Source organism: Poecilia formosa, unplaced genomic scaffold, assembly GCF_000485575.1.
Source record: "Poecilia formosa unplaced genomic scaffold, Poecilia_formosa-5.1.2 Scaffold197, whole genome shotgun sequence".
Lineage (NCBI taxonomy): Eukaryota > Metazoa > Chordata > Actinopteri > Cyprinodontiformes > Poeciliidae > Poecilia > Poecilia formosa.
The window spans coordinates 782,205-796,416 of record NW_006800136.1 but is presented as its reverse complement, the minus strand read 5'-3'; the positions used below and the strand labels follow the sequence as shown (position 1 = coordinate 796,416).

The 14,212-nt window shown below is 39.2% G+C and overlaps 1 protein-coding gene across 1 annotated transcript; it reads right to left on the bottom strand.

The window, feature by feature from the left end:
- Positions 1 to 2,331: 2,331 nt before the first annotated feature.
- Positions 2,332 to 5,621, bottom strand: LOC103148070 (succinate receptor 1). The gene is made up of 3 exons (XM_007566689.2): positions 5,290 to 5,621; positions 3,913 to 3,988; positions 2,332 to 3,738 (listed from the first exon to the last, which is right to left on the bottom strand). Exons 1-3 carry the CDS (start codon positions 5,292 to 5,294, stop codon positions 2,791 to 2,793), a joined length of 1,029 nt encoding a protein of 342 aa, XP_007566751.1. The 5' UTR covers positions 5,295 to 5,621; the 3' UTR covers positions 2,332 to 2,790.
- Positions 5,622 to 14,212: the final 8,591 nt, after the last annotated feature.

The window sequence follows — 14,212 nt, the reverse complement described above, 5'->3', positions numbered from 1 at the left end:
TTCATGACAACTGAAGGGGACCACATGACTGTTAACCAAGTTTTATTGAAAACTTATGTTTCTTCTACTGAAATTGCATGTTTTTTTTTATTTATTCAAGGGTTCAAATGCGTCACTGAAAGTCCCAAATGTCAGTCATTCCTGTGTATGTAAAAGTCTGGCAGTAGTCATCCAATCTTACATTAAAGTCAGTCCTCTACAGACTGACTCAGGCATACGAAATTCACGTGGCGGTCGACCTTATTGGACCGGAAGAAGTTTACAGTAAAGTTGAGTTCATGCCCAAGCATACGTGTGTGTGCGTGTGTTTGTTTTTAAAAATATACCCAATAAATCTACCCCTTAAACACCTTGACACACTTTCTGACCCAGATGTCAACAGTCTACTGCTCCAGGATGTGGTGTATAAAAACATATTTGTACGCACATTGTCTTATTCTTAAGCTGGGTCTATTTCTATGAGAAACCAGGGTGTTTTTGTGCCATCATTGCACCTGATTGCTGATGCTCTGTATCCAAATCCCATCTGGTGTGCTACAACTTATATGGCTAAACTTGATTACAACCCATTTTGCAGGTTATGAGTGATTTCTCTATTCCCCTCATCACATGTGGGAGCCTTTCTGTCAAACTTCAGAAACACAGACATTAAGAATGCCCACATAGACAACTGTAAAGCTGATCATTTTATAGATTGCCATCATGATTGTAGAGCAATAGTATTTGACTGAATTCCACTGTGAATAAGTGGCATTTTATAAAATAAAAAAAAGGGGGGAAACAAACAGCAAAGTAAACAAAGTAAACAATTGGCCACACCAATTTTCTGATTGGCGTGGCCGCTGACCGAACAGATAACGCACCAGGATTAATCCTGGCTCTTAGTCTGGTCTGGCCTGGAGCAGGCAAGCTGCACAGGATAAATCGCCATGGTAACTTATGTCCGGCTGCTTTTGTGAAACCGAGTGGAGGCTTAATTCAGCTAGGATATCTGGGAAAATCCCGGTTTAGTGAAACAGCCCTGTGGTGACCTGACCGGCGTCTACACAAGATAAATATCATGGCAACATTTGAGGACGGTAACTAATGAAACTACACATCCTCATGCTACTGTCTTCCTCATGATAGAGGCAAAGTGTTACCTTAAAATGATCTCTTGTGTTTCAGCATTTGAATCAGTCTTGTTTGTTCAGCTCAAAGCTGCAAAGCCTGCCCAGTGCTGCAAAGGGGTCCGACTCTTTAGTTGGAATTTATAAAGTCAGCTTTTCAAGACGTGAATAGTTCTGTATGTGCCTGTGTCCTACAACCCCAGATAGCGTCTAGGAGACGAGCGAACGCAGCAAATAGTCTTCTGCGAAAAATGAAAAGACAGGATGTAGCAAAAATAAATGAGCCGAATAAAGTGATGTGGGTTAAGTGTCACACCAAACACCTTCACACCTCAAACTGGAGTAAATTCAGAACAAAAAAAGAAATTGAGATCACTAAACCAAACAAATGCTTCATCTGAATAAAAAGTAGCAATCAATAAGTTCTTCCCTACACAGGAGCACAGAAAAAAAACAAAAAAAACACACCCTGCTTCTCAATGGATGTTAGCTGAGGAGGGTACCTTGGTTTAGCAACATGTGCTGCAGCAGCAGCCACCATTTCCACTGGATGTCAGTCTTTGACTATTTTGAAAACATGATTATGCTTCCATTTTTGACCTGGTTGTGCTTGTAGGATTGCTGTCGGCTACTGGCAGCAGGTTTTCTTCATGCAACCAGTTTCCACGTTACAGCGAAAGAAAAGCCTCAACAACACACCACGTTGCCATCACCACAGGTCAGGAGGGGAATGGATTCATCAGAGTGATATGAGCTGCTTGATTTCTGCCACACATTTTATACACAGCCAAAAAATATCAGTTTTGATCTAAAAATGACCTTTTATTACTTTTTCTAAAGCTTTTTTTTGTTTGTTTTTTTCTTTTTTAACGCCATTACCGCCGATACGTCTGTGTTTCTTGGGTTGCTTCTTACTTTTTCTTGAGTAGAGTTTTTAAATATTCTACACACTTCTGCTTATGTCCATTACAAATATCAGCTATCTTGACAAGATGATTTGTTGGATAAAAGTAGTAACAAACTTAACAAAAAACCCAAAATAAATGAATGAATACATGTTTAGTCTTGACTCAACTTCTCTGGTAATATCATTACGCATTATATTACTTAGTACTTATCATACTTATCTGGTGTATTGCATTTTTAGATATTGTGTCACCCTAGCGATTTGACAATTAAGTCCTCTTGATTCAACAAGTGTCAGTGGTAACGGTTTTATAACACATCTTCTTTTAACTGTGTGGTGATAAAAATATTATATTTTATCTTAAAAATGAAAAACCCTTTATTTTTTTCCCCACAAATCCAATGTTTACAAACAAAGGACAACACCCTGCAGTTGTGTTTTAGCTATAAAATAATAATTTGAAAATGCATATGTTATATACAAATGTACAAGTTCTCTTGGAAATCACCATGCCTGCTTTATCTATATACAAAAATAAAGGGTTATTCCGTGTCACAGGCCACCAGACATAAGTAACATTAAACACGTTAGACTCTAAACATGCAAACAAAGTATGAAAATCATCATGCTTTTTTCCCTTAGCAAAAATGTTGGCAGCCACATAATTTGCATTTTAGAAATAAGTGGTAAGAGTCTGATTTCTCGAGAATCGTGTGTTTACAACACTGTGGTTTGTTTGCATGCGACGATTCAAGACTCCTGTGGTAAACACGGTCAGGCTGACTCTTGCCTCAGCTTGATTTTGCTCCTCACATTTCGGATTTTGGACATCAGAAGCTCTCTGAACTTGTCTCCCATGAGAAAGTAGAAGACCGGGTTAATGACGCTGTGCAAAAACGCCAGCGGTCGGGTCAAGACGTACATGGCTTTGATGTAATCCAGGGAAGAACTGTCAACATGGGCCCAAAGCTGCTGAGATGCGATTCTGACGTTTCTAAGAACGTGGTACGGGGTGTAGAGGATGAGGAACATGACCGTGGCCGAAGCGACAACTCTGAGAGGCCTCTTGTAGGACGTCCTGTGCTGTACGGCTCGCTCCTGCATTTGGAGGAGGTGGGAAATTTGCCGGGAAAAGACACAAAGTGCGAGCAGAGGGAGAATGTAGCCGGTTACCGTTAACCCCAAGCTGTAGCTCAGTGGGTTAATATCTCCTTTAAGGCTGGCGAAATCCTCGCAGCTGCTCCAGTTCTTTTTCTGCAGGTCCTGCATAAGCAGGGCTATCAACGGACAGACTTCCACGTTTACGACCAGCCAGGTCAGGCCCGTGACGACCAGCGCCGCTCTCGGCCTCAGCAGGCGGTGGTTTCGCATCGGGTACTTTATGAGCAGGAAGCGATCCATGCTGATCCAGACCATGAAGAGAATGGAGGAGTAAAGGTTGACGTGCAGGACGTAGCGGTTTATGACGCAAAGAGCTGGGACGGTGACGGCTTGCTCGTTTGCGTACAGGTAGGAGAGGTGTGGCAGAGTGCAGAGGAAGACGAGGTCAGAGATGGCCAGGCTGAAGATGTAAATGTTGCAGCTCTGCCACTCCTGCAAGCAAACTATGTAGCCGAGCACGACGACGAGGTTGAGGGGGAAGCCGACGCAAAACTCCAGTGCGTAGAGCGGCGACAAGTAGTATCTCTCCAGCACTTCGTTTAGGTGTGTGGAGTTCATCACCTGCCGCGGCAAAAGGGAAAAGAAACAATTGTGAGGAAGAATCAGACGGAAGAAAGGAAGCAAAAAGGGTAAGCGGTGATTAAAGGAAAATCTTTGGGCTACGAAAGGTCATTGAGGGTCACATAATTCTTGTTTAAACAAGCGTATTTTTTTATGTGTGATGATCAGACTTACCATTGTGTGGCTCCTGCCGTTTCCGTCGGCGTGAAATGGAGTGAGACAAGTAGCTGGTGCCGCCACTATTTGTACACTGCAGAGAGTAAACAGAAAATACTGCCTTTCATACAGCGGGGCAGGGCGTCTGACTAAGAGGGCCATTAACTTTATGGTGATGAACATATAAGATATTGTGATTAGTTTGCATTTAAAGCGTATAAAGATTCCACAAGCAAAGTTGTTGCTTTACATCTTTCCCGTATTTAACTAGAATGGTGTTGCTCTCGTCTGGTCTCCCATTGCAACTTCCACAGATCATCTGGAAAGGAACTGTAATTTATAGTACAGGATTACATAAATTGAACCAACAGTGACATGTTTGTGGAAATGTAATGTTATTCGCTTGACTACAGGCTTTCTATTTTACTTTGTTAAAGATAAAATATGAATTATTCTGATTTAAGTTCACAGAAACCCAACATGGTTATTTGGAAAAGTAATACGCAGAATCAAGTTACAGCAAGTATTAGATTTAAGTATGCGATCTTCAGATGCGAATATGTTCATCTACAGATAATCTTAATTTAATCCCCCACCAAACAGAACTTCTGTGTGAGTTAATCGCACTTCCCTCTGTGGCCGCCTTCACCGAGCTTCTAAAAGAGTTGCTGCTCAAACCTTTGCTGATCTGCAAGTCTGATTTTATCTGACACCACGGCTAAGTTTATCAGCGCTCGCAGGTTTTCCTAAGTTGCGTTTCTTGAATAGTCCTCGACATTTTCAATACAGTAAGTGCATTTCTTGTGCAAAGAGCAAAACACCACAGATAAACTTGCAAAAGTCAGTCTCTCTGAACATGTCATTGCCTCAGAATGACAAGTCGAATAAGTGAAATTGATTTGTCATGTCAATGCAGCAGTGTAATGTAGAGGGATGTTCTGTGACTATGACTGATGTTTTGATGGTAGATTTTGTAAATTGTAACGGTGGAAGATCATCAGTGCCGAGAGACTGAACAAGATTCACTTTTACACTTTAACTGTAATTGGTTGACAGTCTGTGCCATTGTGATACAGAAAGAAAAAGACAAAACGAAACAGACAAAAGGACAAAACAGAAGAAATGGAAACAGGACAATCTCCTTATGGAAGACTGTTCATGTAGTGCTGCAGAAATTACAGTACAGTCTTCCTGTTCCTGTTTGGGTGGCAAACCATTGCCTGATGATATTGAAGTGACGGAAACTGACGGCAGCAGACCCCATTTTACTCTCCATTCTCGTCTTCCTTGATTAAGTGTGGCCTTTGACATGGTTTCTCACATTGTTCCCCTCTGTTAGTATCACTAGCACCCCAATAAACCTGGTTCAAATCATATTTTTAAGGCCGTACTCACTTCATCCAACTCAAGTTGTTCAGATGTCAACCTTCCACCGTCACCCCTGATGTTCCCCAAGGCTCAATACTGGGAGCCCCTCTTCTTCATCATCACTTACATGCTCCCCCTTATCATGATTCAGGTTTAAAGGAGGACCCAAGTGCAGAGAGCTGAGGGGAAATACTTCCTTTATGAATTTGCAAAACTGAACTCAACAGGCAACCAGTTCAGTTCAGACGGAGGGAGGGAAGTCAACGGAGAGAAGCAGCGTAACAGAACGATCTGGTGGAGAGGTGGATACACAGAGCAGGGAGCGAGCATGACAAAGGAACTAATTAGAGAAACTGACTGCAGCTGGGAAGGGAGTGAGTCAGGCTTGATGAGGTAAACAAGTAGCAGCTGGGGAAGGGGGAGTGAATGGCAGGCCGTCTGAAACAAGAACGACACCAGAGGGAAGCCCAAACACTAACAAGATAAATTAAACACCTAAAGTAAGAATCTAAACTAACAGAAGGGATGAACAAGAACGAGAAGGTCATATGAACAGCGAAAAAATTCAAACTTGCTGAACTAATTGAGGGAATAAACTGGGATGAGGAGAAATAAGTAAAACAAAACTGATACAAGAAAAACAACAAAAGCAAGGAGTCCAAACAACCAGGGATGTGACACCCCTTGGTAACATTTTCTAGTAAATTGAACATCAGTTTCCACTGTCTCGTGGATGACACCCAGCTCCTCATAATCCTAACTCCACTTTTGAACCCTAATTTCTTACCAAGTCCCTATCTGAACTTAAAACCCTAGTTCACCTCAAAACTCTCTCAAACGGTAAAAATGAAATTGTCCTCACTGTCAACTTTTATAAAGCACATTTTGTGCCAAATTCTCTCACACCTGACAACTCCTTTGGGGAACTGGCAAAAGTTTCCCCTCACATAACAAATGAAGTATGTAACTTTCATAAATGATATGTTTTTGACATATTTGTTAAATCTGCCATAATGCTGTGACGGCACGATGTGAGACAGATAATAGAAAAAAATCCATCTTTTCTTCCTTTTCTGTGTGGTAAATAGTGAGTCTGTTCCCTTCTTTAAATCCAAACTCAAAACTCATCTGTTCAGGTCAGAGCACTCTGAGATTACATTGTTCATTTTTACTCTGTGTCTTCTACTGTTAATTGGGTTTTCTGAAAAGCGCCTATAAATACAATGTATTTATATAAAGGGGGATTTTACATGCACACACACCCACACACACATATCCCTACACATGCATGTTTTGTCAGGTTATCTTTGTGGGGACTTTCCATTGTTTTGCGCTCATTTCAACAGCCTAACCCCAGCCCTACACATCACATACCTAACCCTAGCCAAAACTCAATTGATACCTTTCATGTTGCATGTCTGACTCAGTAACAACAGAACAGAAGTGAAAATATCAAGTAAAACTCAAACCCCTGACCCAAAAACAGCATTTCCCACTGGGGACCAGGCTTCGGTCTCCACAGTGAGCAGTGGGTCTCCACAATATAATATGGGTCAGGAAACTTTTCCCCACAAGGCATTAAGTACATGGTACACACACACGCACAAAGCTGAATTTCTTGCAACTATGCAGTCAGATTTACAAACAAAATATGACTTCTATTGCAATCTTTTTGTAGCCGGAAATGTGAACGGTTAGACTTGATAATTTGTATATTCCACAAAAATAATCGAGCCAATATCAACGAGCAAACCAGATTATTACTTACAAAACTTAGCAGTCTTTTGTCCAGCATCCACACCTGAGTTAAAAAGTTTCAGCACAGACTGAAGCAGCGTCCGAAGTAGACAAAGTGTGAGTCAGACTGATTCTCTGAAATGTTTTCTCTGGTTCCTTCCTCTTTTATAGCGTGATGTGATGTATTTCTCATTTAAAGGATGTGGTTTTCTACTTGATCGTGTCGACCCATTCCAATCCACCACCAATTGCATCTTAATGGATCAAGGTAGCTTGAATCCAGTTTCATTGAAATGAGATGTCTAGTTCATGTGAATCTTGTCAAAATGAAGAAGATGGGTTTTGTTTCCAAGAGATGAAGATGATGGCTGAGTTCGGTAAGAGAGGGTAACCCGTAGCAACATGGGTTTAAAGGCCGCTCAGCATGGGAAAAGCCCAATTTAAAAAGATGTATAAAAAACAAAATTCCTTTCGTAAATATTCTGATTTACTTTAGTTTTTTGAGAGTCTAAAGAAACTTGAAACAAATAGGAATTGTTTGTTTATAACTACTTTTTCTTACATTTGGAGAAACTATGGGAAATATTTCCCATATATAATACAGTTCTTTATTCCAAATCAGTATTGACTGAGAATACAACCAAACTTGTTACAACATGTCTTAAGGACAAAGTCACCGCATTTATGTCAAGGACATTTTTTTTTTTCAGTCTCTTAGAAAATTAGTGGTCTGATGTGGGGTGTGTGTGTGAGCAAGGCAACTTGCATGTCTGATTCAGTAACAACAGAACAGAAGTGAAAATATAAAGTAAGCAAGTTATGCAGAATTAAAAAGGAAAGAAAGCACAGTTGAAAATTTGGAAATGGGGCAAAACCCTGGTTGCAGAGTAATGAAAACATGATGATGATGATGTCAAAGTTATCGTAATGAAACTGAATGAACTAAATAATGAAACTAAAAGTAAGCAGAATACAATGAAACAGAGCGTAACAACAAGACCCTTCTCCCGGCTCTGATTGGTCATTTCTGACTGAGCTTTGTATTTCTTCAATATGTTTAGATCCAGTGAATTTGACATCACCCCATTATGCACACATCTTTTTTCATTGGATTGTCTTGTCTCAAGGAAACTATTTAATAAGTTTTTTTTTTTTTTTTTAAACTAAATTTTTTTTTTATCTTCGAAATTTCAAGCAGACGGATGGGGGTCTTTTGTAGTCACGATTGCGCTGACCTTGGGCAATGTCTGTGGTCATTTTCCAGCGCCGCAAACTGTAAAAACATAAGCTTTTATGGAGATGATTTTTACGTGTCGCATGTCACACAAACTTTGTTTTTTCCAGGGTAATATGTAAAACAGTCTAAGATGTGGTAAGTACCAGATGAGTCATCAAATGTTTCTGCATGAAGTAATGTTCACAACGACGGCTGATCAACTTAAGATAAATATTATACAGAAAACAACTACTGCATTGCTGGATTGTGTTATAAATATAATTAACTGACAGACAGACAGAGGGCTTTATTGGTCCCTTTAGGGAAATTGGTTTGCAGCGTTGTTAACTGGGATTTACATGCAAAAATAGCAACATCGACACATACATGGTATTAACGGCAAAGAGGTTTGAACTTATGGTACATTTTTTTTTTTTTTTACTGTTGACCAGTTTAATCACTTGGACTATGAAAGAAAAGCCTGTCCCGTTTCTTGAGAATAGAAGAAGGTCCTACATCCAACAGGAAGGAAGCAGCTCAGACAACGATCTCGGGGTGTTTGCCTCGCCTGCTAGAACCTTGTTTGCTTTCCTCATAACTCTGTCCATAACCATGAAACCATAATACCAATCTGTAAACGGTTCCAGAGTTTTTGTTTGTCTTTTCTGTTTTGTAAAATACAACACTTTCACATTTCTTAATTTGATTCAGAAACCACTCAAAAGCACAGACGTCTGCTGGTTAAGAGCACCAAGCCACTAAAAATTATCACACAATAAAGGAGGGACATATTTACCTGCTGACATGGTCAGTTTTATGTAGTCAGGGTATTAAAAGAATATATTTTAATGAAACTGAAAGAAAACAGTGCACAGGCTACTAATAATCTGAAATGCTAATCAAGAGCTCTGTTACTATTAAAGCAGTACTACTGAAACAGATGAGTGGCTATATCTAGTTTCTCTTTATGCTGATGAGTTTCACAAGAACAGACATTATTTTTGTTAATCACTAACTCTGTGGATATTCAAAGAAACCGTCAGTGAAAGAAAAACTTCATAAGAAGGCAAAGAGCTGATTCATGGCAGGAGTTAAGAAAGCTGACATGTTTCCTTTGAATCCAAATAAAATAAAGAACTTGAAGTTTAAGAGGACTTATAGTGTGATTGTAAATAAGTAATTTTCTTAATTTCATCCAGTGTCTTTACAAATCTTGCATTTCAGTTTACTGTATTTTAATTAAAAGTTCAGGTCCAATCCAGTTGTACGGATGCCACATGTAATGAGCAGTTGAAATTTGTTGAATGAGTCAATTGGCAAAGAGCAGGTTTGTCATAATATCTCTGTTTTTGTCACATTCCTTCGTTGTTTGACTTTTGGTTTTCGTTCATGTTTGTGTTCAGAACTTCTCTGATAACCCTTCCGTAGTTGTTTCTTTACAGGAGAGGACAACTCAGAGCACAGACAGTCCAGACAGGATTTTGTGGACTCTGGCTGAAATAGCATCACTGTTGCACAATGTGTCCAACTCCAGGCATGAAGCAGTTTCTGAGCTGGAGTGCTCCTTCATCGACAAGCTGCTGCATCCTAAACGCACAAAGGAGCTTCACCGTAGATCCTTCCTCTCACCAGCTGTTCGACTCTATAACCGTCACTGATCCCAACAGACTCAACCAGAGTTTACATTCCAGTTGGTATCTGCACAGTTTGAATCACTTTAAATAACATTTCTCCTGTTCTTTTCGCAGTTTTTATTTTTCATCATTGTAAAGAGTCTGTCTTTTCAATGCATCTATGTGCATTGTCCTTCACATCGCTGAGATCATTCTGTTATTTCTGGTGGTATTTTATTTTATTGTTTTGACCTCACAGTACAGTATGTTAGTATTGTATTCAATTTGTTTTTAATATAACTTTAATACTTTTTGTATCTTTGTGTGAAACCTCTGTGACTCAATGCTGTTGGTACACCTGAATTTCACCACTGCAGGACTTTGGAGCATATTTCTCTTTCTATTCTTCTTGTTATTGCTCAACAGGCCTTCTCGTTAATTCTTCAGTTCTGTTTTTTGTATTTTGTTATTATTATTTGCATACCCTTTTAGATTATTTCTCAGGCGTTTTCCTTTTTTGTACTAGATTCTTTCGGTCTCTGTTCAGCTTTTTTAAATTTTCCGTCCTTCCTTCAGTCTGTTTGCCTTCTCTGCCAGCTGCGCCCTGTTATGAGTAACCAAGAACCTGCATGTTGTCAGTTATGGCACTTCTCAGTATTTCAGCTCCTGGATGTTCATTGTCAATGAATCCTCCTGATTCTCTACCTGTTCTTCACGCCTCACTTCCTTTGCGGCTTGGTTGTAAAGTATCCTCGTTTTTGTCAATAAAATCTCACCATTGATGCCCCCAAAATCTTCTGTCTGTATTTTGGTCCTGTGTTAAATGTCATCTTGACAGCCTTACCTGGGTTTTTTTGTCTGAAACATATTTTTGTGCTTTACAGATAGTCTTGATTGATCTGCTTGCTTATCAGAAACTTTGTGCATTAATGTATACATATGCATGCATGGAAGAACTACCAAAAAGCTCCAAACTGGTAGCTTTTTTTGAAAGTACAAGAATTTTGATTCCATAACTTTTACATTCTGAGCACCACATAGTATTTATAAAATGATGCAACCACACTTTACTTGCATCGCTAAACAGTTTTGCCAAAACATTCGTGCTTGTTGTATGGTGAGTGTTAAAAGGTGTGGACTATAATTCATTCCACCATTGTTGTTACTTTTAAATCTGTCTCCAAAACGGTTTTCCTGAGGTTACATAACACATTGTGATCCTAACCCTGTTGATTTGGATACTGAGCTTTGAGTATATTTTGGCAACAAGGCCAACAATGTCTATTAGCCCTTAGAAAGCACATGATCTGCTGCTGAGAGACATGTGAGACAAAGTCTTGCGAGAGACAAAAGGACGAGGGATCTGGGATTGTTAGCAGTTTGTTTGGTTACTAAGGGATCAGGAATAATCTTTTATCGTCCTTGGGCATGCATAGTGAGGAGATTTGTGCCAATGAAGGTCAGCTTTGCGGCGAGTCTATTTTAATGTTGAATTTTGATAGCTGTTATTTCTTTAGTTCACAAACAATATGTCAGTCTCTGGCTTTTTAATTACATTCTTTTCAGAATGTTATGAGTTGTGTTAAAGAAATAACTGGATGAATCAGATAATGCTAAATAAAACGCCCCACTTGTTTATGTCTGATAATTACTTGAAATTATGAAATCATATTTTCATTTAAAATTTATTTAAAGCAAGAGCGCTCTCTGGTGGCAAATTGAAAACACTGCAAACAAAAAAAAAATAGGATAAAAATTTTTTGAATTCATGGGGCGTTTGCCACTACCACTAATGTCAAAAGCAAGAGTAACAACAGTAAATAAATGATTATGCAAACATTAACTTACTTCTGTTCTTCTGCATGTGTATAAACATCACTGTGTTACATAACTGGTGCCTTGGCAACAAGATCCACGCAATGTCTATGGTGCAATAGAAAGTCTTCGGGACAAAACAGAAAATAAGCGATTTATGCAATCCTGTATGCAGATCCTAACGCATGTCCATCTTTCTGTAGAGCTGTGTGACTCAATTACTATCCAGCAGAGGGCAGTGTGGTCAAAGCCAGCTGCAATCACAAGCGACAACTGAAAAAACCAAAAATCGTCTGGTATCTTATTTTAATGTAAATGGACAAAGGATGAGAAAAGCCTTTGTCTAACTACGGAAAAGCTCTAAAATTCAAAATAATTTGCTTAAGCTACCAAAAAAAAAAAAAGGTTTTGCAAGTGTGTCACACAGATTTAGATTGTCTTTTAAGTCGAGTCAAATTAGTGATTTCAAGGCACTGGATAAAACAGTCAGGTTCAATTTGAGAAAATCTCATCAACTATATGGTCAGATTGCCATGCAGACCATGGAAACGAACAATGTCGGCCTCAGGAAATGTTTGAGGTCTTCCTTGCATGTACAGTCTAAAGTCATGCCACTTTATTTCAAAGAGATCAGAATCATGGGGCTCAAAAAAAGAAAAAAAAACGGACCTGAAACTGGCGTATGTCACTTTTCACACAAAGGTTGTGATCTATAAAAAAAAAAACACGAACAAAGTCTGACACACAAGTACGCTCAGATTGGAAACAACTGGCAAGGCAGATGGAGAGGTGGAGAATTGAAGCAGTTCTGCATCATGATTCCTCTCACACATTTCATTTACCCCATAGTCAAACTTTAATCAAAGATTGACTTTACCATACGCTTTCAGAACAGCAGTGTTATCAATGCTTCATCTGGTGAGCCATAACTCACCAGAGGCCTGTAAGCAAAAATAAATCCCAAGCACATACATGAATTAGTGTTGACTTCCATTCATTTTGGTAACTGCATCTGTGTGCCTAAACCTTAGCTAAAGCCTCATTCAAACCATACCTCTAAACCCAAAGACCCTATACAAGGGATTCTCTGGGGTTTGGTCCCCATAAGACCTAGTGGTCTTCAGAAGGTTAGTAAATATGCCAGAAATGGTCCTAAACAAGTACAAGCGCACACACACACGTGCAAACTTTTCTCACCATCACATTCCTCATCGTCAGGGTAACATGTTCCACAGAGTAACATAAAATGACTGAAAACTATTTACTTTTTAAAAGTAACTTTCCTAGCACTGTTTATCCGACTCATAGTTTGCAACATTCTTTATTCAGGAGGCCTCAGGCTGCTCTTTTAAACTCATCCTGATGTTCACTCCCGCCTAAAAAGTCACAAGCGCACCAAACTAAAAGCACAAAGAAAAACGTAACTTGTTGTTAGCTGTCAGAGACACTTATTATTCACTGAATATCACATCTACACTCGGCTTAAAATGAGATGTGATCATATTAAATTCCTACAATTTTTTAACAAGCTATATTAAACACATACAGAAACGAAAACAAACTATGTGTGCTGTTATACGGCGTCTTAGCTTTTTCGCATGATTTAATCATTTTCAACAACTGGAGGGCGGAAGCACAAAACAGCAGAATGAGGAATGCAAGCCAATAAGAAGCCTGATAGCATATTCTAATAATAAGAACAAAAAATGAAGCTACTGCAAATTAAGTTGACAATATATCTGCTCATTTTCAGAAAGAGGGGGGAAAAGAAAAAAAAAGAAAACCACATATGACTTAAAGGAAACCAAAGATAATTTTTATTTGTTATATGACCTGACAGCCATATATGGGTAGTCCTTGTATTTTCCCTTTAAATACTCTGTACAGTGCCTCATACGCTGGTTCGCTGTGAGCGACAGAGAGTCCCATTAGCCCCTGTAACTTACACTGATGTCCTAGTTCTGGAAGGTGACACACTTAGGGCTTTATCACCACAATTCTGTGCTAATTATCTGCGCTTGACAGTGAGTTAATTGCATCGGTGTGTGATCTAGTCTGTGGCTTTAGAGTGCTTTTATGTCCATCAAAACCACAACTGTGGCTCAGAGATTAAGAGATTGGATTGTTTTACTACAAAACAGTACAGTTCTTTTGTCGACTAAATCTGTAGCCGCATCAGGTTTCCTTCCTATCTCTATTTGTCCTCCTGTTGTAGATTTACACTCCTTAAGCATTTAGCGTCTCGTTTAGCTCCTATGGTTCATGATCATTCCAACATTCTTTCATGACCCTTTTCAGCTTTATCTTCATGTTTTTTTGTTGTTGTTTTTTTCAGTAACAGAGCAGAGAAAAATGTTCTTATAGACTTGAGTTTATCAGTTTTTCAATATCCAGGAATTTGTGAGCAAAACTTAAACAGCTCTCAGATAAAGGTGAGACTGAGGGCTTTATCTGATCCCGTTCCCTACTGGGGTCAAAATAAACACGCACCCACCCCCAAATTGTCAATATTTTTGCACTTTCACATTCTGCACCACAGATATTTTGTTTTCAGAAGTCAAAAATAGTT

Bases quoted from the DNA above. Each gene is read 5' to 3' on its own strand.
- LOC103148070 (XM_007566689.2), bottom strand. The intron at 3,739-3,912 runs GTAAGTCTGATC...TTGCCGCGGCAG, and splicing joins ACGGCAGGAGCCACACAATG to GTGATGAACTCCACACACCT.